The sequence below is a fragment of the Symphodus melops genome, assembly GCF_947650265.1.
Source record: "Symphodus melops genome assembly, chromosome: 21".
Lineage (NCBI taxonomy): Eukaryota > Metazoa > Chordata > Actinopteri > Labriformes > Labridae > Symphodus > Symphodus melops.
In genome coordinates this window covers 4,838,195-4,866,155 of record NC_136711.1, presented here as the reverse complement: position 1 = coordinate 4,866,155, position 27,961 = coordinate 4,838,195, and the positions used below count along the sequence as shown (strand labels likewise).

General features: G+C 42.0%; 2 protein-coding genes across 2 annotated transcripts; both read left to right on the top strand.

Moving 5' to 3' along the window:
• The first annotated feature begins 158 nt into the window (after positions 1 to 158).
• Positions 159 to 27,311, top strand: LOC306842360 (C-reactive protein-like). The gene is made up of 3 exons (XM_079372562.1): positions 159 to 231; positions 1,003 to 1,660; positions 27,002 to 27,311. Exons 1-2 carry the CDS (start codon positions 174 to 176, stop codon positions 1,629 to 1,631), a joined length of 687 nt encoding a protein of 228 aa, XP_079228688.1. The 5' UTR covers positions 159 to 173; the 3' UTR covers positions 1,632 to 1,660; positions 27,002 to 27,311.
• Positions 3,788 to 5,393, top strand: LOC306842361 (C-reactive protein-like). The gene is made up of 2 exons (XM_079372563.1): positions 3,788 to 3,966; positions 4,742 to 5,393. The coding sequence occupies exons 1-2, from the start codon at positions 3,909 to 3,911 to the stop codon at positions 5,368 to 5,370; spliced, it is 687 nt and encodes a 228-aa protein (XP_079228689.1). The 5' UTR covers positions 3,788 to 3,908; the 3' UTR covers positions 5,371 to 5,393.
• Positions 27,312 to 27,961: the final 650 nt, after the last annotated feature.

The window sequence follows — 27,961 nt, the reverse complement described above, 5'->3', positions numbered from 1 at the left end:
CCTGTAATCAATCAATCAATCAGCTCCAAATTCAGTCATGAAGAATAAACATTTGTGCAATTGGTCAGAACTTGTTCCACCTCCCTTAAAATCCACATTAAAAAGAAGAGAAGATTGGGAAACTTTCCACCTTCAGGTTTTTAGGAACTGTCTGACTTCCCAACCCAGAAACGATGAAAGAGTTTCTGATCTTACTGGCTGCGCTCTGCGCTGGTCATCCTGCTGGAAAAGGTGAGTGATAATACACCATAGTTCTTAAGACAGGCCCACTTGATCTTTAAATGGAGTGTTTGACAGAGATGATGACAGAGCTCTTCATCTCTTTAGTGTAATCTTTCTTCTGGAGTTTGTAGTGATTTTCAATCAAATGGCATAAATTAGAAATGTTTTTTCTGTTCTGCAACCCCATGAAATATAGTCTTTATAGCAAAAGCAAGATTAGGAATTTGGACTTCAGACAGTCACCATAATGTGTCGAGCTGTTTAAAGAGAATTTAGTCTTGGCCTTCAATTGTCTCAGTAGGCTGAAACTGAATTTACCATCTGGGATAAATTTTGTGAACTGAAGAGAAATTCAGCTAATAAAAGAATTTACAGCATGTGCTTTTATTAGCTGAATTTTTATTTCAATTGCCTACAGTATTTAGATTATCAAAAAAGTACAGTACCAGTTTGGCATTGTCATGATAACTGAATTTTAATATTTGTAAAACGATCAATCCCTGTTTCTAAACCAAAGCAACAAAAATAGACATCCAGGGCAAAAACGATTGGTTAATTTCCTCTCTAGCCAAAGTAGGTCTTTAATTCAGGCAGTGCTCGCTCTCTTTCAATCACTTGTGGATAAAAATGACTGAAGCTCTGAAGGTTTTTTTTAAAGTTCTGGTACTTTTCATTCTGGAGATTGTATTGTATTGGGTTTTATAAAAAGGATCTGACATTTTGCTAACCATGATTGTCCCACTATCATCAGTCCTAGCATGAGTCCTCTCTTTCTTGCAGATCTTTCAGGGAAGGTTTGCACTTTCCCAGTTGAAAGTGCAACTTCTTCTGTGAAGCTCATTGCCAACGTTGAGCAGCCTCTCACCACCTTGACCATGTGCATGAGGTTTTTCTCCTCACTTACCCGAGGCCAATCTCTGTTCTCACTGGCTACCCCGTCTCAGTCTAACGCCTTCCTGCTCTTCAAGCGCTCTGTGGGTGTGTACCGACTGCACATCAATGGGGCACATCACGACATCAGTGGACTGCCTGACGAAACCAATGACTGGAACTCTGTCTGCTGGACATGGGACTCGACCAATGGCTTGACGGCACTGTGGGTCAACGGAAAGCGCAGTCCTTGGGCAATTCTGGCTAGCAAAGTATCTCTCACAGGTGTTCCCCTCATCATTTTGGGTCAAGACCAAGATAAATATGGTGGAGGCTTTGACCAGCGTCAGTCCTTTGTTGGGGACATTACAGACGTCCATATGTGGGACAAAGTCATCTCTCTGTGTGAAATTAGGTTTTTCATGGAAGGTAGCGCCTTCACACCAGGAAACCTTCTGAACTGGATCGACCTAAGGTTCTCCACCACCGGCTCTGTGTACGAGGTGCAAAGTGACTTTGATAAGCTGTCCTGTTCTTAGCTTATTTAACTGGCATCAAGGACGCAAAGAAGTGTTTTGTATGAGAGGTGAAATGGAAAAACCAGCATAAGTGAAGAACATCTGTTTTACAATGTCTCTAATTCAGCCCAAACCACTGTCTACAAAATAAAAGTCTTCAACTTGCCCAGTAAAATTTCTTTATTTGATTTTTAAACCTGCTTTCAAAAAATTTACGCCATTCTTAAAATACATGGCTCTGACCCTCTTTTCCACACTGAAAAAACTAAATAACAGCCTATATTATAATCATTACTTACCAATCTGGGATGAGCCCTGAATCAAGGCACTTCAGTGGCTCGGTAGATTCTCCTTCTACAAGCAGCCACCATCTTGACAAGGTTCTATAATTGTGTGAGACATGTTGTCTTTTGACTTCGAAAAAATAAAACTGCCTAAGTCTCACTCTTCACACAGGCCCTTATATTAAAGCTGTAGACTCTCCTGTTATACTGAGGCTATAGTTTCATCAGAAGTGGGCAGCATCAAAAGGAGTTGATTTAAGCAAACAAATCTCTCATTGTTTAAACATGCACCCCCCCCCCCCCCCCCCTTCATTGCAGATGTATCTTTTCAAACATTGTTTCGTTTTCATTGTAACTCCCAGTACATTAAGCCAACATGTTTTCTTATCAAAAAGCTTTTGAACAAACCATCTAACATTAACTTTACCAGGGAAAAAGGACTATTGAGCATAAACTAAATGAAGACAACTAAAAAGAGTGAAATGTCTTAAGATGGATTTCACTTTTGACTCAGTTGAGCCATCAGTTTTTTTGTTAATTCTTGTATAGAAAAGAGTCTATGATGCAGATGTTTTTTGGTTTTTTTTCAACATTGAGACTACGGGGCGACACTGCTGTCTGTTCTGTGGTTCAGCTATAGCGTGCCTAAAGGCATCAGCATTATCTTTTTAATGCTTACAGCTCTATCAATTAAATGTAGACGAGAAAGCCGATGTACTTAAAAGTAGGGTTGTTAATTTTCTAAACTATGATTTTGAAAGTAGTCTTCCCTCTTTGCTACAACAGCACCCACCCCCTCCCCTCGGTGCTCCCTCAAAACCAACGCCCCTCACTTACAAGCGTCGTTGGTCCAGGTTTTAAACACTCTTGCTCGCTTCCATGGAAAGTTTGACTGTTTTGTTAGTTTTTGATATGTTTACGCTCACCTTTCCTGCAACACGTTGCTAATCCAGTTAGAAACACAGCAGGAGCTCCATTTGTCAACAAAGCTGTCAATCCTGATATGTCAAATAACTAAACAAAACAATTACCATGCACACTTAATATGTAGAGTTTCACTCTGAAATATCGAGATTAATTTAAAATGAACTAAAATTGTTTATGTTTTTTAAAACTTACATGACCTTAGGTATTTCCAACAGTTATCAAAGCCATATGACTCCTGAATTTCATAGGTGTTACATGACGTTTCATGACATTAACCTATTATTTTCCATTATGACCTCTTCAAACTAAATCAATATGAATTAAATTACATTTTGCAAACATAAGGCAGGATCTTGCTCTTAGAGATGAGCTTTCCGGAAACAGTAGAAACAAACAAACACACCTTTAATCAATAGTCAAATTGAGTCATGAACAATAAGCATTCCTGTTCACTCTCAGTGTGACACCTTTGAAAAATAACAATGACATTAATCAGGCAGGCTGGAAGTTCACTTTAGTCAGTGAAAAAAAGACCCAGCAAAAATCACAACAAAAACTTAAACAAGCCCACTGACAGACTACTCCGTAAGATTGTAAGATCAGAAATAGTCACACTTCCCTGTCATCATTTGTTGTTGTATTTGCTGGGCGTAACCTGTTACCATCAATGTGGATCAGATCACGTTAATATGGACGGGCACATCGGATCTGGTCACTTGCGATTTGTAATGTGGACAGTCAGTCAGTTAAATCAGATTCTGATCAGATTTGAGTGGGAAAAAAATCGGATTTAGGCAGCAATCTGAACAAAGTCTTAGAGATGCGAGCTTTCAGGATATAGAGACAAACAGACACTTTCTTCAGGAAACAATTTGACTGATTGGCTGATTGATTAGAGGTGCTGTGACACAGCACCTGTAATCAATCAATCAATCAGCTCCAAATTCAGTCATGAAGAATAAACATTTGTGCAATTGGTCAGAACTTGTTCCACCTCCCTTAAAATCCACATTAAAAAGAAGAGAAGATTGGGAAACTTTCCACTTTCAGGTTTTTAGGAACTGTCTGACTTCCCAACCCAGAAACGATGAAAGAGTTTCTGATCTTACTGGCTGCGCTCTGCGCTGGTCATCCTGCTGGAAAAGGTGAGCGATTATACACCATAGTTCTTGAGACAGGCCCAGTTGATCTTTAAATGGAGTGTTTGACAGAGATGATGACAGAGCTCTTCATCTCTTTAGTGTAATCTTTCTTCTGGAGTTTGTAGTGACTTTGAATCAAATGGTATAAATTAGAAATGTTTTTTTTATCTGTTCTGCAACCCCATGAAATGTAGTCTTTATAACAAAAGCAAGATTAGGAATTTGGACTTCAGATAGTCACTATAATAAATGTGTCGAGCTGTTTAAAGATAATTTAGTCTTGGCCTTCAATTGTCTTACTCGGCTGAAACTGAATTTACCATCTGGAATAAATTTAACTGAAGAGAAATTCAGCTACTTAAAGAATTTACAGCATGTGCTTTTATTAGCTGAATTTTTATTTCAATTGCCTACAGGATTTAGATTATCAAAAAAAGTACACTACCAGTTTTGCATTATCATAACTGAGTTTTAATATTTGTAAAACGATCAATCCCTGTTTCTAAACCAAAGCAACAAAAATAGACATCCAGGGCAAAAACGATTGGTTAATTTCCTCTCTAGCCAAAGTAGGTCTTTAATTCAGGCAGTGCTCGCTCTCTTTCAATCACTGTTATGGATAAAAATGACTGAAGCTCTAAAGGTTTTTTTTAAAGTTCTGGTACTTTTCATTCTGGAGATTGTATTCTATTGGGTTTTATAAAAAGGATCTGAAATTTTGCTAACCATGATTGTCCCACTATCATCAGTCCTAACATGAGTCCTCTCTTTCTTGCAGATCTTTCAGGGAAGGTGTGCACTTTCCCAGTTGAAAGTGCAACTTCTTCTGTGAAGCTCATTGCCAACGTTGAGCAGCCTCTCACCACCTTGACCATGTGCATGAGGTTTTTCTCCTCACTTACCCGAGGCCAATCTCTGTTCTCACTGGCTACCCGGTCTCAGTCTAACGCCTTCCTGCTCTTCAAGCGCTCTGTGGGTGTGTACCGACTGCACATCAATGGGGTTTCTCACGACATCCATGGACTACCTGACGAAACCAATGACTGGAACTCTGTCTGCTGGACATGGGACTCGACCAATGGCTTGACGGCACTGTGGGTCAACGGAAAGCGCAGTCCTCGGGCAATTCTGGCTAGCAAAGTATCTCTCACAGGTGTTCCCCTCATCATTTTGGGTCAAGACCAAGATAAATATGGTGGAGGCTTTGACCAGGGTCAGTCCTTTGTTGGGGACATTACAGACGTCCATATGTGGGACAAAGTCATCTCTCCGTGTGAAATTAGGTTTTTCATGGAAGGTAGCGCCTTCACACCAGGAAACCTTCTGAACTGGATCGACCTAAGGTTCTCCACCACCGGCTCTGTGTACGAGGTGCAAAGTGACTTTGCTAAGCTGTCCTGTTCTTAACTTATTTAACTGGCATCAAGGACGCAAAGAATTTTGTATGAGAGGTGAAATGGAAAAACCAGCATAAGTGAAGAACATCTGTTTTACAATGTCTCTAATTCAGTCCAAACCACTGTCTACAAAATAAAAGTCTTCAACTTGCCCAGTAAAGTTTCTTTATTTGATTTTTAAACCTGTTTTAAAGTTTATGGTTTTGCTCTGACCCTCTTTTCCACACTGAAAAGACTAAATAACTGTGCCTCTATCACAATCATGACTTACCAATATGGGATGAGCCCTGAATCAAGGCACTTCAGTGGCTCGGTAGATTCTCGTCCTACAAGCAGCCACCATCTTGACAAGGTTCTATAATTGTGTGAGACATGTTGTCTTTTGACTTCGAAAAAATAAAACTGCTTAAGTCTCACTATTCACACAGGCCCTTATATTAAAGCTGTAGACTCTCATTTGTTAGACTGAGGCTATAGGTTCATCAGAAGTGGGCAGCATCAAAAGGAGTTGATTTAAGCAAACAAATCTCTCATTGTTTAAACATGTAGCCCCCCCCCCCCCCCCCCTCCTTCATTGCAGATGTATCTTTTCAAACATTGTTTCATTTTCTTTGTAAATCCCAGTACATTAAGCCAACATGTTTTCTTATCAAACACCTTTTGAACAAACCATCTAACATTAACTTTACCAGGGAAAAATGACTATTTAGCATAAACTAAATGAAGACAACTAAAAAGAGTGAAATGTCTTAAGATGGATTTCACTTTTGACTCAGTTGAGCCATCGTTTTTTGTTTTTTTTAATTGTATAGAAATGAGTCTATGATGCAGATGGGTTTTTTTCAACATTGAGACTACGGGGCGACACTGCTTTCTGTTCTGTGGTTCAGCTATAGCGTGCCTAAAGGCATCAGCATTATCTTTTCAATGCTTACAGCTCTATCAATTAAATGTAGACGAGAAAGCCGACGTACTTAAAAGTAGGGTTAATTTTCTAAACTAGCATTATTTTGAAAGTAGTCTTCCCTCTTTGCTACAACTGCACCCACCCCCTCCCCTTGGTGCTCCCTCAAAACCAACGCCCCTCACTTACAAGCGTCATTGGTCCAGGTTTTAAACACTCTTGCTCGTGTCTATGGAAAGTTTGACTGTTTTGTTAGTTTTTGATGTTTACGCTCACCGTTCCTGCAACACGTTGCTGATCCTGTGAGGAACGTGGCAGGAACTCCATTTGTCAACAAAGCTGTCAATCCTGATATGTCAAATAACTAAACAAAACAATTACCATGCACACTTAATATGTAGAATTTCACTCTGAAATATCGAGATTAATTTAAAATGAACTGAATCTGTTATGTTTGTGTTTTTTAATACTTACATTACCTTAGGTATTTCCAACAGTTAAAAAAGTGACCCGGCTGTGTTTATTTTCAATCTATATCTTTGCCATGTATTCATTTTATTATTCAATATTTAAGGTATTCCTCAATTAATGTGTTTTTAAACATAAAACTTTTTCTTTTTTACATTTTGAGTACAAATCATTTTTGTATTACTACCCCTTTAATAGACTACATGGGTCAAAAATGACCCGTATTCATTTCCTATGTAATTTCATGTATAGCTGAGTGTTTCTTTGCTATGCTTTTTAAATTAATGTATGATCATTTAATATACTAAATATTAATTTAATATATTGTATTTGAATAACTTAAATCTTTACTTTTCTGTTTGCTTTTTTAAATTATGAACAAAAATAGGTTTTGTATATCATCGAGTTTACATACATGGGCCAAAAATGAGTAGACACGTGTGATTTTAAAGACAATGTACTGTGTAATGTACTAAATTAATTATTTTAGCAGTGATTTGGACCATACAATAACACATTTAATAAGTGAAATATGTTCATTTGTCACTTTGTCACACACTACATACACAAATCACTGTTGTTGACCCGCCCTCCTGTGTGACGTCCTCCTGTGGCTACATTAAGTTGTTTTAGTCCATGTCTTCCCATTGCCCTCTGTGAAATGCTTTTGGAGAGGAGGGGCTGCCCTTGGGTCTCTTAATATGTTGCATGATAAGTTTTGCCCAGGTCCTTCATGAATAGCCGGAAAAAAACATGGGAAAAAAACCAAAACATGACAATCTCAGTGTCATATGATTTTTCTGTCGCTTGCTGGTAAAGTTACAGAAGGTGGTTTGAGTTCAGACATGAGCCATACGACAGGTTGTTGGAATAAAACAGTGAAAGTGTTTTATCTCAGTGCAAGACTGTGAAAGCAAAGTTCAGAGCACATTAAAGAGAACATGCTTCACAGATTTACTTGTTAACCTACAAATCTTGTTATGTTCCAGTGAAACACAGTTGGTCCAGACTTCGTTTCAACCAAGGTACAACTAACAAAACGTGTTTACTTTAGAGGATCTACTCAACTAATTCACACAAAACACATATTAAGTGTCTTAACAAAGCTCATAGCATATCAGACCGTGTACTCTATATTATTATGGACAATGCTTCTAGTCCTTTTTCGTTGAGTAAAGTAAAGCCAAAATGCCCCTGAACGGGAGCTGACATATTGTGCTGGTGATGTATTTTGGAGCCAGCTGTGCAGATTGAAGATGGCGAGTGGAACCGTGGCCCCTTCCTTTAACCAATGCACACATTTAACATACTGATAAAAAGTCCCTCAGGTTGATACTGTCCACAACAGAACAGATTCGGTTTTAAAGAGACTCTCGCTCGTGTCTATGGAGAGTTCAATGACTGTTTTGTTAGTTTTTGATACGTTGACTCTCACCTTTCCTCCAACACTTTGCTAATCCAGTTAGAAACACAGCAGGAGCTCCATTTGTCAACAAAGCTGTCAATCCTGACGTTATGTCAAATAACTAACTAAGGCCCCGTTTACACGGAGACGCTGTGACAGTAAAACGAAACAGTTGAGTATCGGATTGGCCTTTCGTTCACACAGCGTTGGTGTTTCACGGGGGTGAAAACGCAAGCTTTTGAATTCGACCTCCAGGGTGGAAGGAAACTGATACGGGGGGCGTATCGCAGCCATGTGAACCATACATCGTGTATGTCGCCGCCGAAAGAGCATCGAACACTTGCGGCAAATTGTTCAACCTTTACCCAAGCACAGGGTGACCATACGCAGCATTTAGGTAAGACTTTAGCCGCTAAAGAGGATGTTGTGGAGGAAGTGGTTGTACGTGTCGCGTTGTAAAGTTCCACTGCCCACTACTGGCCGGGCGTGAGAACTACATCGTTTTCACTCAGGCAAGACCTGCCGTGTAGACGGTCTGAAGACGGGGCCTAAAACAAACAATTACCCTGCAGACTTAATGTTAATATGTTCATGAATTTTTACACTGAAACATCTAGATTGAAAGTGAACTAAACCTATGTGATTGTGTTGTTTTTTTAATACTTACATTATCTTAGATATTTCCAACAGTTATCAAAGCCAGTTACCAAATGTTACGTTGTAACATGACGTTTCATGCCATTACATGACATTTTTATTACGACCTCTTTAAGCTAAATCAATATGAATTATTCAACGACATTTTTTAATTAGTCAGGATTGGCATACATGATTTTTACACGTCAAAAACTTTCCATACACCTATGCAAGTGACTAAAAGCAAGATTAGGAATTTGGACTTTAGATAGTCACTATAAAAAATGTGTCACAAGGTCGTTAAAACAAACTTTGGCCTTTTCCTTCAATGATTTACAGCGTGTGTGAAATGTGCTTTTAATTCTTTTATTAGATGATTTTTTCTTTAAATTACCAACAGTATTTAGATTCTCAAACATGTACAAAATTACCAGTTTCACATTGTTATGAAACCAGAAATGTAACTTCTGTAAAAAGTAACTATCGATACCTGTTTCTATACCATATCAACAAAAATCTATGTTATCTTGCACGCCTTAAACCAGGGGTGTCCAAACTTTTTTCACAGAGGGCCACATAGAGGTGAGGTATATCACCTCACCTCTAGTGTATTAAAGTTAGCAAAATCAATCAATTGTAGGTAGCTTATGCTTGATAATTGAATATGCTTAAAGAAAAGAAAACAGCTTTCCATAATGTTTTTTCATTTATTTTCTTTCAAGAAGGGTTGGCAGGTCATTCTCAAAACAACAGGCTCAGATTGCTCCTTAGTCAGTATGGTGATCCCCTTCACAGCACTGTAGAAAAGGGGATGAATATATTTCAGGCTTGTTATGCAAATAGGTTATTGGGCTTATTACACATCAACTAACTTTTGTTAGAAAATGTTATCGACTTTAATAAATGAGTACAAATTTATTAGATAATTGGGCTTATTAACATATGAATGATTAAGCAATAAATATATTTTAACGCACCTATAATGGGAATAGTGTTGCACTCAGTGGGAACAGTGATGCTGCGCTTTGGACTGAAGGATGGCTGGCAGGTCAGGAGCAAGTTTGGTGGTTGAGATGCGAAGGACATCACAGAGATGGCTGTCGGTCACTTTGCTTCTCAGTCTGCTTTTGTTCAGATTTAACAGAGAAAATGTTTGCTCACATATGTATGTTGAGCCGAACAGACTCATCATTCTCTTTGCGTGCCGTCTCATCAGAGGAAACTTGGTATTTTCCAAGCTCCGGTAGAAGTCGGGTAGGGAGAGAAGCTGATGTTGATTCTTCAGAGAATCATCACACTGCATTTCAATGAGTTCTAATTGCAAACTCTCTTCCACTTCTTCTGCATCCATCAGGAAGGGAGTCGAGAACAGCTTGATTTCTTTCTCAATGGAAGAAAAATCTTGGAAGCGCTGACGGAATTCTGTCATGAGAGATGTGATCACAGACGCATACTTCTCATTTTTAGCAGTAAGATTGGCCTCTGGAAAAGCGCATTTAATTTCGGACAGCGTGGGGAAGTGTGCAACATTAAAGTTGCGTAGTTGTGTCTCAAAGAGACGGAGCTTCACACAGAATGCTTTCATGTGCGCATAAAGTTGTGGTACAAGCTGGTCTTTGCCTTGTAGGCTCTTGTTCAGTGTGTTAAGATGATCAGTAAGATCAACTAAGAATGCCAGGTCTGCCAACCAGAGAGGGTCACTCAGCTCATGAAGAGGTCGATCCTTCTCTCTTAAAAACTGGTTGATTTCTGATCGCAGGGAATAGAACCGCTGCAGCACGGAGCCGCGACTCAGCCAACGCACATCCGAATGATAGAGTATGTCCCCGTATTCAGCATCAACATCAGAGAGGAAAGCTTGAAATTGTCTGTGGTAGAGCCCTCGTGTTCGAATTATGTTGACAGTTTTCACCACAGTGTTCATCACATCGCCAAGCTGGACTGTCTTGGCACAGAGGGCTTCTTGATGGATGATACAGTGCATCTTAACAGCCTCACCTCCACTTTCTTGCACCTTGGCGCATACCATAGATGCCATTCCTTTGCGCTCCCCTGTCATAGCTGGAGCCCCATCCGTTGTAACTCCACACAGCTTGTCCCATTCAAGTCCCATCATGTCAATTGCATCTGACACAGCTTAAAAAATGTCCTTACCCGTTGTTGTGCCCTTTAGACTCCTAAGATCAAGAAGCTCCTCTGTGATACAAAAGTTATTGTCAACTCCCCGCAAAAAAATTAACAGCTGTGCGGTGTCTGTGACATCTGTGCTCTCGTCACATGCAATGGAGTAAAAATCAAAAGCACAAGCTTTATCTGAAACCTGATGTTTTATATTAGCTGACAAGTCTTCGATTCGCCGCGCAACTGTGTTTCTGGACATGCTGACGTTATTGAACTCCTGCAATTTTTCCGGGCACATTATTCCTGCGACTTTAGTGAGGCACTGTTTTATGAAGTCACCATCTGAGAAAGGTTTCCCGTGTCGGGCAATGAGCTGAGCTACCTCGTAGCTGGCTATTGTGGCATTTTCTTGTGTTTTATTAGCACGGAAAAAATACTGTTGTTGAGCTTGCAGGCCAGCTGTCATTTGTTTAACTTTCTGTTCACGCTCGGCACCAGTGCAGGACGTGTAGGTCTGATGTTTGGTTTCATAATGTCGCCGTACATTATATTCTTTCATCACTGCAACTGTTTCATTGCAAATCAAACAGACACACTTCCCCTTGACTTCTATGAAGAAATACTCATTTTCCCACCGTGTCTGAAATTTTCTACACTCACTTGCTATCTTGCGTTTCTTTGATTCTACCATTTCTGGGTTTTTTTCTTTTATTTCTCTTATTCTGGGAAGAAGCTGCTTTGTTCAAGACAAGTAAGACTCCCCCTAGTGTCAAAACTAGGAAGTACATTAAAGTCAAGTTCCATGTGTGGGCCATATTCCATTATATTTTTAGAATTTGCTGCGGGCCAATTAAAAACGGACCACGGGCCGCAGTTGGCCCGCGGGCCGTAGTAAACTGGAACTTCACAATGAAATTGAATTTTGGACATTTGTTGTTTTTACACGTCAAGAACTTTCCATACACCTATGCAAGTGACTAAAAGCAAGATTAGGAATTTGGACTTTAGATAGTCACTATAAAAAATGTGTCATAAGGTCGTTAAAACAAACTTTGGCCTTTTCATTCAATGATTTACAGCATGTGTGAAATGTGCTTTTAATTCTTTTATTAGATGATTTTTTCTTTAAATTACCAACAGTATTTAGATTCTCAAAAATGTACATAATTACCAGTTTTGCATCGTCATGAAACCAGAAATGTAACTTCTATAAAAAGTAACTATCGATACCTGTTTCTATACCATGTCAACAAAAATCTACATCCAGGGCATGAACGATTGGTTAATTTCTTGTTTTTAAAAGACATGCATGCAAAGTCTGGCAACCGGTTTAATTTACAGAATGGCAACATTTTGAGACTGAAGCTCTGAGGGTTTTTTAAAGTTCTGGTACTTTTCATTCTGGAGATTGTATTGTATGAAGTTTTACATTTTTTTGTAATTTTTATAAACTTGATTGTCCCACTGCCATCAGTCTTAACACGAGTCCTCTCTTGCTTGCAGATCTTTCGGAGAAGGTTTTTACTTTCCCAGTTGGAAGTGCAACTTCTTCTGTGAAGCTCATTGCAAACGTTGAGCAGCCTCTCACCGCCTTGACCATGTGCATGAGGTTTTTCTCCTCACTTACCCGAGCCCAATCTCTGTTCTCACTGGCTACCCCGTCTCATTCTAATGCCTTCCTGCTCTTTAAGTCCTCTGTGGGTTTGTACGATATAAGCATCAATGATGTTTCTCACGACATCCATGGACTGCCTGACGAAACCAATGAATGGAACTCTGTCTGCTGGACATGGGACTCGACCGATGGCTTGACGGCACTGTGGGTCAACGGAAAGCGCAGTCCTCGGGCAATTCTGGCGAGCAAAGTATCTCTCTCGGGTGTTCCCATCATCATTTTGGGTCAAGACCAAGATAATTATGGTGGAGGCTTTGACCAGCGTCAGTCTTTTGTTGGGGACATTACAGACGTCCATATGTGGGACAAAGTCCTCTCTCCGTGTGAAATTAGGTTTTTCATGGAAGGTGGCGCCTTCACACCAGGAAACCTTCTGAACTGGATCGACCTAAGGTTCTCCACCACCGGCTCTGTGTACGAGGTGCAAAGTGACTTTGCTAAGCTGTCATGTTTTTAGCTTATTTAACTGGCATCAAGGACGCAAAGAAGTGGAATTGAAGTTTAGTCCAAAGGCAACTTTACCTGAGTGACTGTGTTTTACTAACTGGTGAACACAGAAGTTTACTTTGTTTTTTTTCTCTGTCCACCAGTTAGTTTAGAAATGAAGAAGCATTTTGTATGAGAGGTGAAAGGTCTTCAAGAGCTTTAACTAAGTCCAGTTGCCTTTGCTCAAACTTCAATGGGGACAAACCAGCATAAGTGAACATCTGTTTTACAATGTCTAGACTGCAGTCCAAACCACTGTCTACAAAATAAAAGTCTTCAACTTGCCCAGTAAAGTGTCTTTGATTTTTAAACCTATTTGGGGAAAAAAACGAACAGTTTATTCCTTTCTAAATTCTTACAAAAATACACTAAGTTTTGCTCTGAACCTCTTTTCCACACTGAAAAGACTAAATAACTGTGCCTATATTATAATCCTCATTACTTACCAATATAGGATGAGCCCTGAATCAAGGCACTTCAGTGGCTCGGTAGATTCTTCTCCTCCTAGAAGCAGCCACCATCTTGACAAGGTTGTATAATTGTGTGAGACATGTTGTCTATTTGACGTTCGAAAAAATGAACGTGCTTTTTGCTCCAACTGCATGGAAAGTTTGACTGTTTTGTTTTTGATATGTTTACGCTCACCTTTCCTGCAACACGTTGCTGATCCTGTGAGGAACGTGGCAGGAGCTCCATTTGTCAACAAAGCTGTCAATCCTGATATGTCAAATAACTAAACAAAACAATTACCATGCACACTTAATATGTAGAGTTTCACTCTGAAATATCTAGATTAATTTAAAATGAACTAAATCTGTTTTTGTTTTTTAATACTTACATTACCTTAGGTATTTCCAACAGTTATCAAAGCCATATGACTCCTTAATTTCATAGGTGTAACATGACGTTTCATGTACGGCATACATTTTAGGACATCCTCAGGTCTCAGACGAAGGTGTCAGACCTCAGACGAAAAAGCATCAGTTCTCAGGAAAACCTCCGTCGGGTGTCAGACCTCAGACGAAACGGCCTCAGACGAAAAAGCCTCAGACGAAACGGCCTCAGACGAAAAAGCCTCAGACGAAACGGCCTCAGACTGAACGGCCTCAGACGAAAAAGCCTCAGACGAAAAAGCCTCAGACGAAACGGCCTCAGACTGAACGGCCTCAGACGAAAAAGCCTCAGACGAAACGGCCTCAGACGAAAAAGCCTCAGACGAAACGGCCTCAGACTGAACGGCCTCAGACGAAAAAGCCTCAGACGAAACTGCCTCAGACATATTTATTTTATTTATTTTTAAATTCGAGGGGGGGGGGGGGGGTGACTAAACGGCCTCAGATATAATTATTTTATTTATTTATATATTTTTAAATTGGGGGGAAGCGGAGCGTTGCCGGGGAACATGAAACGTCATCAAGATGCGACCACAACAACCCTGGCGCGTCTATGGGCGCGGAATGAAAATACAGTAAGTAAGTTTTCATTCCGCGCCCATAGACGCAAAATAAATAAAATAAATATGTCTGAGGCAGTTTCGTCTGAGGCTTTTTCGTCTGAGGCCGTTCAGTCTGAGGCTTTTTCGTCTGAGGCCGTTCAGTCTGAGGCTTTTTCGTCTGAGGCCGTTCAGTCTGAGGCCGTTTCGTCTGAGGCTTTTTCGTCTGAGGCCGTTCAGTCCGAGGCTTTTTCGTCTGAGGCCGTTCAGTCTGAGGCCGTTTCGTCTGAGGCTTTTTCGTCTGAGGCCGTTTCGTCTGAGGCTTTTTCGTCTGAGGCCGTTTCGTCTGAGGTCTGACGCCGTTTAGTCTGAGACAGTTTCATCTGAGGCCGTTTAGTCTGAGGTCTGACACCCGACGGAGGTTTTCCTGAGAACTGATGCTTTTTCGTCTGAGGTCTGACACCTTCGTCTGAGACCTGAGGATGTCCTAAAATGTATGCCGTATTCATGACATTAACCTATTATTTTCCATTATGACCTCTTCAAACTAAATCAATATGAATTAAATTACATTTTGCAAACAAGGCAGGATGTTGCTCTTAGAGATGAGCTTACCGGAAACAGTAGAAACAAACACACCTTTACTCAGTGAAATTGAGTGAACAATAAACATTCCTGCTATTGGACAGAACTTGTTCCACCTCCCTTAACCCTTTGATGCACAACATGGTCCAAAAGTGACCTGGCTGTGTTTATTTTTAATCTATCTCTTTGCCATGTATTAATTTGATTATTCAATATTTTTTTTTTTTAAAGGATTATTTTTGGCCTTTTTGCCTTTATTGATAGGACAGATAGAGTCGGAAAGGGGGAGAGAGTGGGGAGAGACATGCGGGAAGGTGGCCACAGGCCGGACGCGAACCCAGGCCGCCCGCGCGAGGAGCAAGGCCTCGCAACATGGTACGCGCGCAGTCGCTGCCGCTGAGCTATCGGCGCCCCCGATTTGATTATTCAATATTTAAGGTATTCCTCAATTAATGTGTTTTTAATCATAAAAACTTTTTCTTTTTTACATTTTAAGTAAAAATCATTTTTGTATTATTACCCCTTTAATAGACTACATGGGTCAAAAATGACCCGTATTCATTTCCTATGTAATTTCATGTATAGCTGAGTGTTTCTTTGCTATGCTTTTTAAATGCATGAGGCCAGATCTTGCACGCCTTAAACAATAATCAAATTGAGTCATGAAGAATAAACTTTCCTGCTATTGGTCAGAACTTGTTCCACCTCCCTTAAAATCTCCTTTAAAAAGAAAAGAAGAGAAGATCAGGAAACTTACAGGTTTGTTAGGAACTGTCTGACTTCCCGGCCCAAAAAAGATGAAACACTTTCCGATTTTACTGGCTGCGCTCTGCGCTGGTCATGCTGCTGGAAAAGGTGAGTGATTATACACCATAGTTCTTGAGACAGGCCCAGTTGATCTTTAAATGGAGTGTTTGACAGAGATGATGACAGAGCTCTTCATCTCTTTAGTGTAATCTTTGTGTCTTTAGAGTTTTTTGTGATTTTCAGTCAGGAGACATTAATTAGAAAAGTTTTTCTTCAACCCCATAAGGATTCTTGCTAGGACTTGGTGTTACAATCCCATGATGATCAGTTCAGTCATAATGAAGGAGGTGTTCTCTGAGTGGGGTTGGATTACGAGATTTGGGGCTTGACCGCCTGGTGCCACCAGTCCAACACATCCTCAGTTGTGTACCACAGAGTCTTAGGGCGTTTCGGCCTTTTATCACAAGACGCCCTCCTCCGTGGCTGGCCCGCCACAGGCTGATCAGACCCGGGCGTGTGTCACACTGGGGGCACCCTGCGGCCTTTTAGCAGCCCAAACGGTCTCCTTTCTCTTCATCCACAACCAATGACTGCTCCTTTCAGCAACACTGGCTAGCTCCTTGATGGCCTTCCGTTGAGTCTGCCCTCTGATACCGACCTCCTTCAGGAGCCTTGTGGTGGAACTGGCTACAAATCCCCTACAGCCAACCTCTACTGGTCGCACCTTAACGCTCCAGCCCCGATCCTCTGCATCAGCTGCTAAGTTGGCATACCGCAGGCTCTTCCTTTCGTAAGCTTCATCGATGGCCTCCTCCCACGGTACTGTCAATTCAATGATGAAGACTCGTCGACAGGATGTGGACCAGAGGACCAAGTCTGGGCGCAGGTTGGTCATTGCAATTTCCGGTGGGAAAGTGAGCCTCTGGCCTAGGTCAACGCTCATTTCCCAATCCCGGGCTGCATCCAGTGGGCTTGAGTGGTTCAGAGACTTGATCAACTGCTTCTCTCCCTCTCGAACAAAAGCAGTTTTAGAGAAGGTAGTCAGGGGAAGATGTTTCCGGGGCATGGTGTTGGTGGTTACCCTCTTCTTTTCAAGCTCTGCCGCCAGACATTTCAGCACCTGATTGTGGCACCAGGTATATCTGCCTTGGTTGAGGCTGGTCTTGCAACCCACCAGGATGTGTTTAAGGGTTGCTGGTGCAGCACACTGGGGACAGGCTGGGTCCTCTCCAAACCAGAGATGTAAATTAGTTGGAGAGGGTAGGGTGTCATATGTTGCTCTTATAATGAAACTGACCCTGTTGGCCTCCATGCTCCACATTTCGCTCCACGTGATTTTCCTCCTTTCCACACCTTCCCATTTCATCCAGCGGCCCTGCTTGACTTGGGAGACTGCGGTTGCACGTCTGGCTGCTTCTTCCTGGTGGCGCACCTCCTCAACCACCAGCTGCCGACGTTCAGATGGTGTTGCCTTCTGCCATGTGGGTGTTGTTGTTCCTAGTCCTAGGCCCTGTCTTCCTTGTTGGACTTTCCCCACTATGTCTCGGTGTCTTAGAGCCGCTTTCGCCTGTGCCACTGCTGTCACAGGCCTCCATTTCCTACCTGTTGCCAGGGTGATAGTGGCACCTCTGACAAAAGGATCCCTGGAATCTGTGAGCGTCATCTCAAGCCTTGTTTTAGCACATTTGTACTCCTCCACCAAGCTTGAAATTGGCAGTGAGAGGGCTCCATTACCATACAGGCCTATGGTGCTGAGGCATTTGGGTAGTCCCAGCCATTTCCTCACTTGTGCGTTCACCAATTGCTCCAACCGATTCACATGAGAGAGGGTGATCTCGTACATAGATAAAGGCCACATGAGACGAGGCAGCAGTCCAAACTGGAAACACCACAGCTTTAACTTGCCTGGGAGAGCAGTGTTGTTGATTTGCTTGAGGCCACAGATGGTGTCCTGCTTGAGTTGTTCCACTTGGTTGGTATCCTTGAGATTTGCGTTATACCAGCGGCCAAGGCTTTTGATGGGCTTCTCCTGTATCGTTGGTATCGGCTCATCATTGATGTGGAACCTCTCATTGGACAGTTGGCCTTTGATCAAAGAGATACTGCGGGACTTACTGGGTTTAATCTCCATTCGTGCCCATCTGATGTTTGTCTGGAGTTTGTCCAGTAGTCGTCTGGTGCATGCCTTTGTTGTGGTTATGGTCGTCATGTCATCCATATATGCCCTGATTGGAGGAAGTCGCAGCCCACTCTTCAGACGTTCTCCTCCTACCACCCATCGGGATGCTCGAATAATGAGCTCCATGGCCATTGTGAAAGCAAGTGGAGAAATTGTGCAGCCTGCCATTATCCCTACTTCCAGGCGCTGCCAGGTCGTTGTAACAGACTGTGCTGTAACGCAGAACTGGAGGTCCTGGAAATAGGTTCTGACGAGTCTTGTGATGTCCTCTGGGATTTGAAAGAAGTCAAACGCTGCCCACAGCACCTCGTGAGGCACTGACCCGAAAGCATTTGCGAGGTCTAAAAAGACCACATGTAGATCTCTTTTCTCCTTCTTGGCTGTTTGTACCTGGTGCCAGATGGTATTGGCATGCTCCAGACATCCTGAGAAGCCACCTATGCCTGCCTTCTGCACTGAGGTGTCCACAAAATTGTTACGTTGCAGGAATACTGAAAGTCTTTTCGCCACAACACTAAAGAATAACTTTCCTTCCACATTGAGAAGATTGATCTGACGGAATTGGTCTATCGTTGAGGAGTTCTTCTCTTTTGGAATTAGGGTTCCTCCTGCCCGTCGCCAAGCCTTAGGTATGATACATTTTTCCCATGCCACTTTCATTAGCTTCCAGAGGTACTTCCTGACGCCTGGCGTGTTCTTATAAAGCCTATATGGGACGCCGTTGGGCCCGGGGGCCAATGATGTTCTTGCCCGCTTTATTGCACTCTCAACCTCGCTCCATGTAGGGGGCTTCGAGTCCATCTGGTGCATAGGTGGTTGGATTGGTGGCATATCATCAGGAATTATGACAGGTTCATGCCTTTGGTTGTCAGAATAGATCTTCTTCAGGTGCTCCTCTAATTCCCTAATAGGGACTTTGAGGGTCCCGGTTTTCTCCTTGGCAAAGATGTCCTTGACGAACCTGTAGGGATCTCTATAGAAGGCAGTCCTCACTCGCTCCTTCTTCTTGCGTTGCCTTCTCAGGCATTCTGCTCTCCTCAGTGTTGCTAGGCGTTGCTTGATGTCTGCCTGTAACTCCTCCAGCCCATTCCTTTCGGTTCTTGTGGCTTTCTTCCACTGCTTCTTTAGGCCTCTTCTTTCTTTCACCAGCCGCTCGATTTCTTGCTGTCTTCTGGACATGGGCTTGGTTGAGGGTTCTTTCTGTGTGCTGCTTTTAACCCCAAATCTCTCTGCGCCATAGGTATAGATGATCTCTCCCATCTTGTCCAGCTTTCTTTCGACACCACCTTTGAGACCTTCTAGAAGATGGACAAGGTCTATATCGGTGTTTTCCCACTCTTTGTTCTGGCAGGATTTAGGCCACATAATCAGAGGCTTCCGTCCCTCCATCTTCCGTTCTATTGCAAGCTGCGGCTGGGTGGGCTCACTACTCTGCTCAGTACATGATTCCATAAGGGGATTTGTGACCGGCTGTGCTTCCTCTGGGGTTCTGATACCCTGTGGGCTGTGGTGAGCATCCTGCCACTGGGTTTCAATCGACTGATTTGACCTACCTCTAAGGAAGTAATGGTCAATGCGAGGCCCCTTTTGGAGCTGCTTCAGGCACCTTTTCCTCCCCTGATGAATCTTGAGACCCTTTTCTGATGTTATCTTTTTCCAGCCGCAGGTGCAGCTTTGTAGCTTGTGTCCTGCCAGTGCCGTTTCTTCATTAGTTACTGTGCTAGTCATCAGAGTCGTCGTCATTTCCGTTCCGTGGTCTGTTACCGTGTGGTCTACCGATGAGTCATCTTGCGCCCCCGCTCTCGCAGACTCTAGGGGTGTTATTCCTCTTGAGGTTTTTGTAGCCAAAGTAGGGTAGAATATAGTCATAACAAAAATATAGGAGTCTATTTACTGTGTATTTATATATTGTATTTCAATGGGTTTGGTTAATGTTTAGCTTGTATGGTTGAGTGATGTCACAGGTGAACAGGAAATGGAGACAAAAGTTGTGGAAACATATACGGTTCTTACTGTAAAGTATGTAATCTAACAAACGAACAACAACAAAACGGCTTGTTTGCTTCATACAATAAACTGGAACTTCACAACATAATTGAATTTTGGATATTTGTTATTTTTACGCGTCAAGAACTTTCCATACACCGACGCAAGTGACTAAAAGTAAGATGAGGAATTTGGACTTTAGATAGTCACTATAAAAAATGTGTCACGAGGTCGTTAAAACAAACTTTGGCCTTTGCCTTCAATGATTTACAGCGTGTGTGAAATGTGCTTTGAATTCTTTAATTAGATGATTTTTTTTCTTTAAATTACTGAAAGTATTTAGATTCTCAAACATGTACAAAATTACCAGTTTCACATCGTTATGAAACCAGAAATGTAACTTCTGTAAAAAGTAACTATCGATACCTGTTTCTATTCCATGTCAACAAAAATCTATGTTCAATGCATGAACGATTGGTTCATTTCCTGTTTTTAAAAGACCAAAAACTGCATGCAAAGTCTTGCAACTGGTTTAAATTACACAATTACCATGGCAACATTTTGTTGCCAAAGTAGGTCTGTAATTCAGTGTTGGCTCTCTTTCTTTTTTTTTTTTTTAAATTATATCTTTATTTCGAATGGACAGAAAATGACCACACATCAAGCATACATATCAACAAAGGTAATGACAGATGTCCATCCGGTTTTTGTTTTAAAGTACAATAGAAAAGGGAAGAACAAAAAAAAAAAGAGAGAAAACATGAAACCAAGAACAGAAACCAGGTGAGGGGGGTCACCCGCCGCCGCCATCAAAAAGAGAGACATCGAAAGACATTCACGGAAATAAACATAAGATAGTGATACCAGTGATATTAGAAAAAGTCTGCTCTCTCGGGGGTAATAAAGACAATCCAGTTATTCCAGATCCGATAGAATTTGTCCCTTTGAATCTTTAGTTGATAGGATAGTTTTTCCATCTTAAATATTTCAAGAGTTACTCCAAACCAGTCCTTAATAGAAGGTAGAGTCGGACTCAACCATCTTCTCGTAATCGGTTTTTTGCTTGCCACCAAAAGTAACTGTAATAGTTTTATTTCACTCCTGCGTTCCAAAAAAGAAACGCGACCCAGATACAGGACCTCAAAGCTCAGAGGGACTTGAGTGTTAAAAACCTTACTTAGAGATGTCTGAATACCCCTCCAGAAGACACCTAGTTTGGGACAATCCCAAAAGATATGGTAATGATTAGCCACAGTCGAGCCACATTGTCTCCAGCATGGCACATGTTCCCCTTTATACCTCTCCTGATGTGGTGTCCTGAAAAACCTAATAATATTTTTCCAACAATGTTCCCTCCAGCTCATGGAGCTGGATGTTGACCACTGAAAGGACCATATATCGCCCCACGCCTCCTCAGATATCTGGGTCCCAGATTCTCTTTCCCATTTACCTTTAATGTAAAAAGTATTCTTATTACCAGCATGGGACAGAGCAGTATAAAGCTTTGAAATCGAGTTAGAAGGGGTCATGGTTAATGCATTCTTTACAATGTGAAAAAATTCTGATTCAACAGCTGAGAAGTTGACCAATTTACATTCATGGACAATATATGACCGTAACTGCAGGTATCTGTGGAAATCGTTCCGCGACAGGCCATGTTTGTCCCTCAGGGTCTCGAAGCTGTGCACAGTGTTTTTCTGAGTGAGTGAAAGGAGAGTAGTGAGACCATGGACCGACCATGATTTAAAGCTAGAGTCGTGTCTGTTAGGGAGAAAATCTGAATCATGCGCGAACCATCTGAAAGATCTCAACATTTTATATATATCACAAGTATTTATCACTTTCTGCCAGACTTGAAGCGTATGATTCACCCAAGGATTCCCCAATCCTTCCAAGCGAGTCATAAGACCCTTATCCGCTATCACTGCTTGGATGGGGAACTGTTTAGATAGGCTGGACTCCAGTTCCTTCCATCTAGCTATATATGTGTCATCACACCAGTATAGGAGGGGAGCTATTTGTGAAGCATAATAATAATTCCTTAGACAGGGGAGACCTAACCCTCCACTTTCCTTGGCCAGTTGAAGGGTGGTATATTTAATCCTTGGTTTCCGGCCCTGCCAGACAAATCTGGAGATCCATTTGTCCCACTCACTGAATTGATTATCAGACACCTCCACAGGCAAGTTCCTAAAAACGTAAAGTAAACGGGGGAGCACATTCATCTTAACTGCACTCATCCTAGAGCTAAGGCTCAAAAAAGGGACCAAGTTCCATCTGTGTAAATCTGCTTTTATACTTGAGGATATTGGCTCATAGTTTGCCCGGAAGAGCACTGAAAGGTCTCGTGTCAGGTGGACACCCAAATACTTAATACTCTCGTTTTCCCAGTTTACTTTAAATTTCTCACGTAAATTCGCAGAGGCCACATAGTTAAGAGTCATCACCTGAGTTTTTAAAATGTTAACTTTATAGCCAGATAACCTGCCAAAATCAGTCAAAGTAGACATCAATTCTGTGAATGACTTCTCCGGTTCCCCCAGACAGACCAACACATCATCCGCAAACATTGCTACTTTATGCTCTATTCCTGACATAGTAATGCCCTTAATATTTCGGTTTTGTCTAATTAATTGGCCTAGTGTTTCAATAAATAAATCAAAGAGGAGTGGCGAGATTGCGCACCCCTGCCTGCATCCCCGATTCAGAGCAAAAGCTCCAGAAAGATCACCATTTACCTTGATGCGGGCCGAGGGTCTGTCATATAAGGCCTGGATTACTTTAATAAACTTCACCTGAAAACCAAACTTCCCCAGTACCTTATACAAAAAAGCCCATCTAACAGAGTCGAAAGCCTTTTCGGCATCCAGACTCCCTATAATTGATTGAGGCCCCTCTATATGAATTTGACTTAAAATGTGTAGTACTCTCCTAATATTATCTGACGTCTGTCTCTGATGAATAAAACCAGTCTGGTCCAGATCGATGAGAACAGGCAGCAGCTTCTCCAGTCTGCGGGCAAAAACAGAGGTGAACAGTTTATAATCCAAATTGAGGACACTAATTGGCCGGTAATTCCCACATTCTCGCCTATCTTTACCCTCCTTAGGGATAACAGAGATCGTTGCCTCCCTCCAGGAGGGTGGGATTTCTCCCTCCTGAAGGATGTGATTAAACGCTCTAAGTAATAGTGGGACTAGTTCTAACCTCAAGCAGCGGTACCATTGAGCATTATACCCATCTGGCCCAACTGCCTTCCCCAACTTCAGTCTGGTGATAGCAGCGTTAATTTCCTCAGCTGAGATTGGTTTTATTAAATTCTCATTCTGAGATTCTGAGAGTGAAGGTAAATCAAGGGAGCTAAGAAAGGTATCAATGCAATGTTCCTCAGAGGCACTAGGTTGTGAGTACAGATCCCTGAAGAAACCCTCAAAACATTCCTGGATCTTTTCCAATTTAGTTTCCATGACATTAGTTTTAGGATTCCTGATTTTGTGTATTGTACTTTCCTCCTGTTGTTTACGTAGTTTGTACGCCAGATATTTTGCTGATTTCCCTCCTATCTCATAATATTTTTGTCTCAGGAAGGTTAAGTTCTTCTGGGCCTCCTGTGTGTAAATATCATTAATTTCACCCTGTAATTTCCTAATCTCCTGCTTAATAGCGGTGCTTGGGTTGTCAACATCTGCTTGTTGCTTCAGCTTTAAATTTGACTGAAGCTCAGCTAGTTTTTGCCCTTTGATTCTCTTCAGGTAGGAGGTAGTGGAGATCAATTTACCCCTCATTACAGCTTTAAGCGTATCCCATAGTATAGTCGGTGACACCTCCCCTGTGTCGTTAATTTCTAAAACCTCTTTAATGTCTTCCTTTATTTTAGATACTATGGCAGGGTCATTGAGTATATGCGAGTTGAGTTTCCACAGAGTATTTCGATTTTTCCTTGCCACCTGCAGAGAGACATATATGGGGCTATGATCAGAGAGATCCCTTGTTAGTATGTCACAGTCTCTAATCCTAAATCTATCCACAGTAAACATAAAAAAGTAATCCAGTCTAGCATAGACTTTAAATGAGCTTGAATAGTGTGTGTATCCTTTGATAGATGGGTACCGCTCTCTCCATACGTCTATTATCCCCATTTCCACCATATAGGAGTTTATTTTCTTCAAGAGTGGGTTAGTCTGAGTCGTTGGATTAGAGGAGTCTAGTTTGGGAACAAGCCTAAAGTTGAAATCCCCCCCACAGATGACCGTGCCCGGAGAGTCCAACATCAGATCAAAAATGTTCCTATAGAAAACCCAGTCGCTCCCAGGCGGGGCATACACATTTAATATTGTGATTTCAGACCCCTCTATCTTGCCCGTTATCCTAATAAATCTGCCCTCATCATCACTGACTTCTGAGATATGTTCGTAGTTAAGTGCACCAGAGATAAGCGTAGCCACACCCCTTTTATGTTTAGATTTGACGGATGAGGAAAAAACGTGTCTAAAACCTTTCCTTTTCAACCTCAGATGGTCCGCTTGGTTCATGTGTGTCTCTTGAAGTAAGGCAATGTGAGCTTTTTCTTTCTTTAGTTTAGACAGTATCTTACTCATCTTTACCACATTCAAGACCCCATTCACATTAAAAGAAATTATTTTCACTGGCTCACTCTGCATGTCGTTGTATTAACTGAGCACACCACAACCCGGCAGCGGCAGGCAGACCCCCCTCGGAACAATAACAAGTACCATGAATAGAAAACAAACAAAAGTAGTTGGTACATAACTGAAGCATGAACACTCCTAGCCACACTTCCAGCAGTGGACCACTTCCACTGCTTCCCTTTGTCCTTGAAGGAATACCCCTATTTACTCCCTGAGGTAGGGGGCCTTCCACTGTGATGGCGCCCTTAGAAAAGAGAATCCCCACCCATTTTAACTCGACAACCGTTGCATCTCACCATGTCGTCCAGAACATAACATCATATCAGTTCTCTTCCCGTCTATATACTTGCAGCCTCTCCTTGTAGCCTGCAGCTCCCTGGTTCTGCCGCGGCCGCCGACCCCCGACCCGACTCCAAGACGACCATCTCTGTAGTTTCTCTCTAAGAGTAGCCGGTGGTTTAATCACAGTCACCGGGAACCCCCGACTCGCCAGGTCCGCTGTCGCTTCCTCCACCGAGTTGTAGGTTTTCGCTCCATCCTCATAGAACACCTTCAGACGAGCTGGATAGAGGGTCCGGAACCGCAGATTCTTGTCCTTCAGGATCCTCCGTGCATCTGCATACTCTTTCCTCATAGCCATGATCTCCGGAGGGTAGTCATGGTCAACATTTATTTTATTATTGTTCCACATAAAACCTTTTTTCTGCCACGCGAGCCTCAGCACTTCTTCTTTGACTGTAAAGCACAGAAATTTTACCAGGATCGATCTGGGCTGGGACCCGACTGGAGGGGGAGATGATAGTGCTCTATGTGCCCTCTGGATCTGTAGTGCTGTTGAAGGGGGGATGTTGAGATTCTCCCGAAGTATTTTCTCCACAAAGTGGGTCATGGTTTGTGAGCTCGATTCCGCTCCTTCCGGGACCCCGTACAGTCTGAGTGTCTCCTTTCTCGAGTAGGCCTCCAGCGATGCCAGTTTAAAGTTCAGTTTTTCTTGCGATGTTACAAGCTCAGAAACTATTTCGTCAGTTGTTTGCAACTGATCTTCATGCACAGCAACCCTGGTTTCTATCTCGTTGAGCCTGGCGTTTGTTTTGTCCAGCTCACCTCTAATGACCTGCAGTTGTGACTTTGTGTCTTTTCGGAATTCTTTCACCTCTCTTCCAACTCCTCTTAGCTCTGTCAGTATCAACGTCAAGCTTACCGGACCGTCCTCGTTCTCTGTACCGGTATCTTCAAAGCTCGGAGCGGGGGAAGCGCCGCGGCTAGCCCCGGGGGAGCTAGCGTTAGCTTCCTCCGTTAGCTGCATTTCCTCGTCTTCAGCATGCTCGAAAGCTGACTTTCTACCTCTTCTGTTCTTTTTGGACGTCATCTGAGCCCCTTTAACCTCGTTTTCAAGTATTTCGCCGGTCAGTTAATGCACTTTGGGGCAGTTTTAAGTACTTCTCGTCGAGAGCTCTCTTACTAAGTTGCCATCCCCTTGCGACCGGAACCGGAAGTCCTGTTGGCTCTCTTTCAATCACTGCAGCTTATGGATCAACTAAAACTGAAGGTTTAAGGGTTTTTTAAAGTTCTGGTACTTTTCATTCTGGAGATTGTATTGTATCAGGTTATATAAAAAGTATCTGAAATTTTTATAAACTTGATTGTCCCACTGCCATCAGTCCTAACATGAGTCCTCTCTTGCTCTTGCTTGCAGATCTATCAGGGAAGGTTTTTACTTTCCCAGTTGAAAGTGCAACTTCTTCTGTGAAGCTCATTGCCAACGTTGAGCAGCCTCTCACCGCCTTGACCATGTGCATGAGGTTTTTCTCCTCACTTACCCGTGGCCAATCTCTGTTCTCACTGGCTACCCGGTCTCATTCTAATGCCTTCCTGCTCTTTCAGCTCTCTGTAGGTGCGTACCGACTGAACATCAATGATGTTTCTCATGACGTCAGTGGACTGTCTGACGAAACCAATGAATGGAACTCTGTCTGCTGGACATGGGACTCGACCGATGGCTTGACGGCACTGTGGGTCAACGGAAAGCGCAGTCCTCAGGCAATTCTGGCTAGCAAAGCATCTCTCACAGGTGTTCCCCTCATCATTTTGGGTCAAGACCAAGATAAATATGGTGGAGGCTTTGACCAGGGTCAGTCTTTTGTTGGGGACATTACAGACGTCCATATGTGGGACAGAGTCATCTCTCCGTGTGAAATTAGGTTTTTCATGGAAGGTAGCGCCTTCACACCAGGAAACCTTCTGAACTGGATCGACCTAAGGTTCTCCACCACCGGCTCTGTGTACGAGGTGCAAAGTGACTTTGATAAGCTGTTATGTTGTTAGCTTTTGTAACTGGCATCAAGGATGCAAAGCTAAACGAAAGAAGTGGAATTGAAGCTTAGTCCAAAGGCAACTTTACCTGGTTGACTATGTTTTACTAACTGATGGACACAGAGGTTTACATTTTCTATCTCTGTCCACCAGTTAGTTTAGAAATGAAGAAGCCTTTTGTATGAGAGGTGAAATGTTTTCTTTAACTAAGTCCAGTTGCCTTTGGATCAAGTTTCGATTTATCATTGTGAAACTGGAACAATGAGAACCAGCAAAGACAAATAAGATAAGAACATCTGTTTCAAATCTTTCAGTCATCTAATTCAGCCTAAACCACTGTCTACAAAATAAAAGTCTTTAACTCAGCTCAGTGAACTTTCTTTTGTTTTCGGGTCTTTTTTATTTTTAAACTATTTCAAAAAAATGGATTTTCTCTTCTAAATAAATGTATATTTCATGAAATTAACATGATATTTTCATTATGACCTCTTCAAAATAAATCAATATGAATTATATTACATTTTTCATTTCGTCAGGATTTTGCATACATGAAGCAGGGTCTTAGGCCTCGTTCACACTGAACCTCCAAATCTAATTTTTAGCACATCCAGATTGTATGTGGTTTGATTTGTTCCCAGTCTGAACACAAAAAGCCACATGAGATCTGATTTTTTCTCATCTGATTCACACCACATACGGAGGCGGTTTCCAGTCTGATTCCTACATATCCAACTAAATCTGAACGTCTCGCTTGCTTCAGTGTGTCTTCAGTGTCACTCTCAGCGTGACACCATTGAAAAATAACAATGACATTAATCTGGCAGGCTGGAAGTTCACTTTAGTCAGTGAAAAAAACCCCAGCAAAAATCAAAACAAACGTAGTTAAACAAGCCCACTGACAGACTACTCCGTAAGATTGTAAGATCAGAAATAATCACACTTCCCTGTCATCATTTGTTGTTGTATTTGCTGGGCGTAACCTGTTACCATAGAAATCAATGTGGATCAGACCACG

Coding starts and splice junctions, on each gene's coding strand:
- LOC306842360 (XM_079372562.1), top strand. CDS start 174: ATGAAAGAGTTTCTGATCTTACTGGCTGCGCTCTGCGCTGGTCATCCT. Junction 232..1,002: donor TGGTCATCCTGCTGGAAAAG/GTGAGTGATAAT, acceptor TCTTTCTTGCAG/ATCTTTCAGGGAAGGTTTGC.
- LOC306842361 (XM_079372563.1), top strand. CDS start 3,909: ATGAAAGAGTTTCTGATCTTACTGGCTGCGCTCTGCGCTGGTCATCCT. Junction 3,967..4,741: donor TGGTCATCCTGCTGGAAAAG/GTGAGCGATTAT, acceptor TCTTTCTTGCAG/ATCTTTCAGGGAAGGTGTGC.